We start from the raw sequence: 7,066 nt of genomic DNA, 5'->3' as shown, positions 1-7,066 counted from the left end.
AGTGCAATGGCCGGATCTCAGCTCACTGCAAGCTCCGCCTCCCGGGTTCACGCCATTCTCCTGCCTCAGCCTCCCGAGTAGCTGGGACTACAGGCGCCTGCCACGTCGCCCGGCTAGTTTTTGTATTTTTTAGTAGAGACGGGGTTTCACTGTGTTAGCCAGGATGGTCTCGATCTCCTGACCTCGTGATCCGCCCGTCTCGGCCTCCCAAAGTGCTGGGATTACAGGCTTGAGCCACCGCGCCCGGCTGAAGTCCTTAACTTTTACAGCTCTATTTGAAATTAGTGTTTTGTTCAAAACTGTATGTCTGGTATGTAATGTCCTATTCACAATGTCTGATCCAAAGTAGCCTATCAATACATATTTATAGAATGAACTAATGGATGGATGGATGCTTGTCAACCGCTACGGATCCCTAAAATCTGGGCTGAAATCACTACTTTTACAACTCTCATCATCCATGTTACCTTCATCTGAATTGTCAACATTTTAAGTAACTCCTGGTTAACCTACACCACAGCCAGGTGTTCTAGCTCAGTAGGTATACATGAGGACTATGACTACTAAGATCTGAAAGCTATACATTTATGAGTACAGTCCACTTATTAAGTCTGTGATCAAATAAAATCCAATAGATTTTTCGTATTAACTGGTATGTATTTTATATATATATATATCTCATATATTGTAATTTAAAAAGTTAAATACGGAATTTTCTTTTGTCTTTGTTTACGCCATTACGTAGAATGCTGGAAGAGATGGATCACATGGGACTTCTCTAGAGGGCTCTTTTCTGACTGACATAGTTATTAAGGAGCATTTTTGAGCAATACTATTCATTCTAATAGTACTTTATCTCCAATAGTTACTTCAGTGACTCATTAGTTGACGTATAAGATGAAATCCAAATTCATCATTTTGACTTCTAAGGTCCTGAATATAATCTGTATTTTTAAATTTTGTTTCCACTTCTTTCCAGCATGAACTCCCCAGTATGGTCACTGTATCTTAATCACTTTTCCTACTGTAACCATTGTGTAAGTTACAATCCCTATTCCATCTGTGTACTGTGTACCTGTTTAAATGTTTATTTTCTCCAGATCTATTAACAGGCCTCTTTTCTATGTGTAAGACAATACAATGGTAAAGGCACAGAATTTAAAATTAGAACTAGATTAAAATCCTAGTTTCACCATTTATGAGCTGTGTATCCTTGGATAAATCATTAATCTCACTGAAACTCAGTTTCCTTATCTGTAAAAGAGGGATAATAATACTCACACCTTGTTGTGAGGATTAAATGAAAAATATGTGTAATCAGCTGAGCTCTTGGCACATAAATAGGCATCTGAATATTTGATGATTAAATTAATAGCGGTAGGAGAAGCATGTGTTTGCTGTTACATAACAAGGACCAAAAGGTGGAAATTAAAAGGACAGAAATTTTGGCTAAATACAACAAAGAGTTCTTCTAATACTTAGAGCACTTAGAGTTTAACACGAAAACCAATTAGCTCGAAATTTTGAAAATTCCTATTACTGGAAGTGTTCAGGTAAAAGTTGAATGATGTTCTCTGGTGATGAGAGGAGAAGGGATTCTTGCAATAAGTAGGAGATTCAGTCTGATTCTACAATGAATGTCATGTTCTAGGAACACAGGGCTGGCAGAATGTGTGTAATAGAAAAGCAGAATGTGTGTAATAGAAAAGTAGTGTGAGGCAGAACATCTAAGAGACTATGCAGACAGTAGAGGCAAGAGGTCATAAGGGCCCCAACTAGCCCGGAGGCAGTAGGAATGGAAAGGAACAAACAAGAAACTTTATTAAAAAAATCCATGAGAACTAGTGACTCAATGGACAGGGAAAAACAGAATAAGGAAGACATCCCAGCCTGGGACAGAATCAGGAAGGCTGCTACAGCTTGGGGGAAAATTCAAGTTAAGTTATCATTTAGAATCTATTCAAATAGTACAAAGAGTTGTACTATTTAATAAGTTGTGTGGCATGAAACACCATTCTGTGAAATAAGGGAAGGGAAAGGGAAAGGGGAAGGGAAGGGGAAAAGGGAAAGGGGAAGGGGAAGGAGGAAAGAAAAGAAGAAAAAAAGGGGAAAGGGAAAGGGGAAGGAAGAGGAAAGAGGAAAGTTGGGGAAGGGAAGCAGCAACAATTCCAAACGGTAAAATTATTTACCTGGTAGTTCTCTGCTTACAAGGGTATAGATACCAATCTTTCTTTCAAAGGCCTAATCTTTCTTATTTAGAAAAAAAAAATCTAATACTTTATTTTAATATTTATTTTTTAGAGGTGGGGGTCTTGCTATGTTACCCAGGCTGGAGTGCAGTAGCTATTCACAGGTGCAATCATGGTGCACTATAGCCTCAAACTCCTGGCTTCAAGCAATTCTCCTGCCTCAACCTCCTGAGTATCTGGGACTTCAGAACACACCCCTATATATAGCCAATTTTAATATTTATTTTAATACTTATTTTAATATTTAAATTAAAAATTTAATGTTTAGGCCGGGCGCGGTGGCTCATGCCTGTAATCCAGCACTTTGGGAGGCCAAGGTGGGTGGATTATGAGGTCAGGAGATCAAGACCATCCTGGCTAACACGGTGAAACCCCGTTTCTATGTATTGTATACTAAATATACAAAAAATAAGCCGGGCATGGTGGCAGGCGCCTGTAGTCCCAGCTACTCAGGAGGCTGAGGCAGTAGAATGGTGTGAACCCAGGGGGCGGAGCTTGCAGTGAGCACAAATCGCTCCACTGATCACTCCACTGAACTCCAGCCTGGGCGACAGAGTGAGACTCTGTCTCAAAAAAAATAAAAATAAAAATAAAAAATAAATAAAATTTAATGTTTTAAGCAAGAATGTCCTTAGACACCCTCAGATTTTTTTTAAGAGAATAAAATGTGGCACCACACTAATAATGAGGAATCCTAATCCATTACTTTATTAACAACATTAAAAACATTTTAGATGTCACATACACATTAGCCTTGACATTAAACCCCTTTCTTCCTATGTCTAACCTCTAACTGCTTGATCAGACTGGCTTCTTGGGCTTTCAGTCTTTCCTTTTGCCTTTTTTTCTGTTCCTTCTTCAACTGGTTCACAACTGATTTTCTTTTCCGCAACTCATCCTTCAGAGCTCTGATCCTACCTTCAATGTCACTCTGGTCAGATGTAGTTTCTGAAAGAGATACATAATCTTTTATTTATAATTTTGACTTAAGCATAATGTTAACTCAGTAACTACTAATAAAAAGCTGTAATGTAATATTCCATTTAAATAAAGCCAATCTAATAATTAAAATATGAGCTTCTGAAAAAAATGTATTACTAAAATGCATCCCTATAATTTCCCCCCCTGCCACACACACTTTATTTTTGGCTTGGTTCCTCCTATTTATTTTCACTTTCTAATTGTACTACTTGAAATTATAAATAAATCTTGCGATACGTTGTCTTGGTAAGACATGCAGCCGGAAGTTGAGAAATTTTTAGACTGATGAAATTTGGATATTCTGCAAGAAATTACTTCTGGTGACAAGATAATCATATTTAACTGTCTTTTGCCTTGGTTATTAATACATAATTTAATAGTTTTTAAGTCGTATTAAAATCAAACTAGAGTTTTACCACTTCAAATTGCTTGTGATTCATTAGCTGATGGCTTAATATCACATTAAAAAGAGAGAAATTATAAAGAAATAGACTCTGCTGTAATCTTTCTTTGAAAGCTCTCAAAATATTTAAAATAAATGAAAGGAAGCTAGTTAAATCTTTCCTCTCCAACAGTTCACATATACAAGACGTCTACTCATAGCAACATCATGAAAAGGATATTTCATTATAATGTGTCATACACATGCTATGAAAACAAACAGGTATCATTTAAAAACACTGCTTATTTCACTACACATGGAAATTACATAGCATAGAAATTACTGTTCCTCACACCTCCCTCAATCACACAATGGTGTCATTTTCATACACTAATGTTGAGTGAGACATTTAATAGTCTTACAATAGAAATAATATCATACACAAATCTTAAGACTCAGACTTAACATTACGTCAAAGACCAGGATTCTATCAGTTACTTCAGGTTAAACTGCATAAGAGCTAGTTATAGAAGTTATTTAAATGCAAAAGATTACAAAAGTCTTTTAATAGTGTGGTCGGTCTAAATATCTGAATAAGAAATAATAAAATGTGAGTTCCTGTCACTTCTATGACACTGAGTTAAGGCATACTAGGAAAGTTAGGCTTGTTTTATATTAGTGGTGGCATCATACTGAGCCCTTAGCATAAGCAAGGCTCAATTATTTATTATGTACTTCCAAAATTATTATTTTGATAAGATTTTGTAGACCACTACACTCTTACAGGCTTAGTTTCAATTTTGCCCCCAAAATAACTATTTTAAATTAATATTTTAAAAAATTGTATATGCCAGCAGTGATTTTCTAATAAAAAAATATATTTACCATCAATGGTTGAAGATTTAATAGCAGGCGATGAAAAACCTGGGGTTTTTAGATGAAAGACCTTGGAAAATGTTTATGTTTTTAAGTACTAAAGAAACCAAACACAGGCCGGGCGCACTGGCTCATGCCTGTAATCCCAGCACTTTGGGAGGCCAAGGTGGGCAGACTAATGAGGTCAGGAGTTCGAGACTACCCTAGGCAGCATGGCAAAACCCCATCTCTACCAAAAATACAAAAATTAGCCAGGTGTGGCAACATGCGCTTGTAGTCCCAGCTACTCAGGAGGCTGAGGCAGGAGGATCATTTAAGCCCAGGAGGCGGAGGTTGAAGTGAGCTGAGATCATGCCACTGCATTCCAGCTTGGGTGACAGGGCTAGAGACTGTCTCAAAACAAAATAACCTGCTAGAATAACTTGTTTTTAAAAAATGAGTTTCTGATTATTTGACACACATTGATGACATTAGCTTGGTTGATAAAACTCTCCATCATTTAAGTAAAGGTATTAAAACTCTACTACATTAATATCTGCCACTTCTACAAATACTGAATATAAATAATGTCATCTTGAATAGGTAGTGAATCTGTAGTTTAGAAACCTCAGAGCTACTTTTCTTTTTTTTTTTTTTGAGACGGAGTCTGGCTCTGTCGCCCAGTCTGGAGTGCAGTGGCCGGATCTCAGCTCACTGTAAGCTCCACCTCCCGGGTTTACGCCATTGTTCTGCCTCAGCCTCCCCAGTAGCTGGGACTACAGGCGCCTGCCACCTCGCCCGGCTAGTTTTTTGTATTTTTTAGTAGAGACGGAGTTTCACTGTGTTAGCCAGGATGGTCTCGATCTCCTGACCTCGTGATCCGCCCGTCTCGGCCTCCCAAAGTGCTGGGATTACAGGCTTGAGCCACCGCGCCCGGCCAGAGCTACTTTTCTAAAACCATTTATTCTAACTTAAATAAGCGTCACCAATAAAACAGTATCTTACAAACATTACTATTAATCCTTGGTGCATAACTCATGCAAGGATGGTTGAAACATTATTCCATTGCTAACAAACGAAAAAGATAAGCCAGTATTGGCAAAGAAACTTGAAGAAAGTCACCAGTAAGTAAGAGATACAGGATAAGAACGCATGTTTCCAAGTATTCAAGTTTATGTCTACTGACAAGTTCTTCTCTTGGAAGCAATTTTTCACCAACATACATAAAAGCAAATATATAAAAACATTAATAAATTTCCACAGAGAAATATGAGACAACATTCTTCAACTGGCCTGACTCAATTATTCTATTCCTAAGAATCAATTCCACACTGAAATATACAAAAAGAATTTTTATCATATATATGATAAACACACATATAAATGACCTATGGTATCACACACACACACACACACGAGTCATGCACCACATATGATGTTTTGGTCAATGACAGACTACATATCATATATTGTAAATATATGATAGTGGTCTCAAGATTATAATATTTTTACTACACCTTTTCTATGTTTAGATATACAAATACTTAACATTATGTTACAACTGCGTATAGTATTCAGTATAGTAATACTGTACAGGTATTACACTCTAGGAGCAAGAGGCTATACCATATGGCTTGAGAGTGCAGTAAGGCTACACAATCTAGGTTTGCCTAAGTTCATTCTATGAAGTTCACATAATAATGAAATTGCTTAATGACACATTTCTCAGAGCATATCCTGGATGTTAAGTGATGCATGACTACATATATATGTGTAAATATTTACATAAAGATGTTTATTATAGCATTATTTGCCATTGTGAAATATTTGAGAAAATCTAAATGGCCATCACTAGGGAAACAGTTAAATAAATTACGGTACATCTACTCTTTGAAATATTATATAGTTACTCAAAGAAGAAAGAAGAGCTGTAAATATGGGTGTAGGAAAATTCCATGATTTATAATTGTCTGACAGATGGAAAACAAAAGGGTACAACACATAATCAATTATGAAAACAACAACAACAACAAAAAACAAAGAATAACATTTTTCATGTTTCCTTTACTAAATGTTTACTCTCAAAACTAAAACTGAATTCAAAAAGCAATACACTGGGCCAGGTACAGTGGCTCACACCTGTAATCCCAGCACTTTGGGAAGCTGAGACGGGCAGATCACCTGAGGTCAGAAGTTCGAGACCAGCCTGGCCAACATGGTGAAACCTCGTCTCTACTAAAAAAACAATACAAAAATTAGCCGGGCGTGGTAATGGGCGCCTGTAATCCCAGCTTCTCGGGAGGCTGAGGCAGGAGAATCGCTTGACCCTGGGAGGTGGAGGTTGCAGTGAGCCAAGATCGCACTACTGCACTCCAGCCTGAGTGACGGAGTGACACTCCATCTTAAAAAAACAACAAAAAAAAGCAATACACTGAATATGCCTAACTCAATATATTCAATATGGCAATACTCAATATGGTATTAGTCTTCTTCACAATCCTACATAAACCCACCACTGTCTGTCTACATATGCTTCCTAAAGTCAACAAACTCCTTGAAGCCTTTTAGAGTAGAGGCTGTTCAAATACAACACAAATAA

The 7,066-nt window shown here is 37.2% G+C and overlaps 1 protein-coding gene across 2 annotated transcripts in view; it reads right to left on the bottom strand.

Annotated features, from left to right (window-relative positions):
- Positions 1 to 7,066, bottom strand: part of CEP350 (centrosomal protein 350) — a 153,387-nt gene that overhangs the window by 12,731 nt on the left and 133,590 nt on the right. For both annotated transcript variants that reach the window (XM_017888813.1, XM_017888814.1), the window contains one exon: positions 3,037 to 3,197. In XM_017888813.1, coding sequence (XP_017744302.1) covers positions 3,037 to 3,197 — 161 coding nt within the window. The remainder of the gene's footprint in view (positions 1 to 3,036; positions 3,198 to 7,066) is intronic.

Source organism: Rhinopithecus bieti, unplaced genomic scaffold (genome assembly GCF_001698545.2).
Source record: "Rhinopithecus bieti isolate Rb0 unplaced genomic scaffold, ASM169854v2 scaffold_15676, whole genome shotgun sequence".
In the NCBI taxonomy this organism is placed as follows: domain Eukaryota; kingdom Metazoa; phylum Chordata; class Mammalia; order Primates; family Cercopithecidae; genus Rhinopithecus; species Rhinopithecus bieti.
This window is presented reverse-complemented; position numbering and strand designations above follow the sequence as displayed.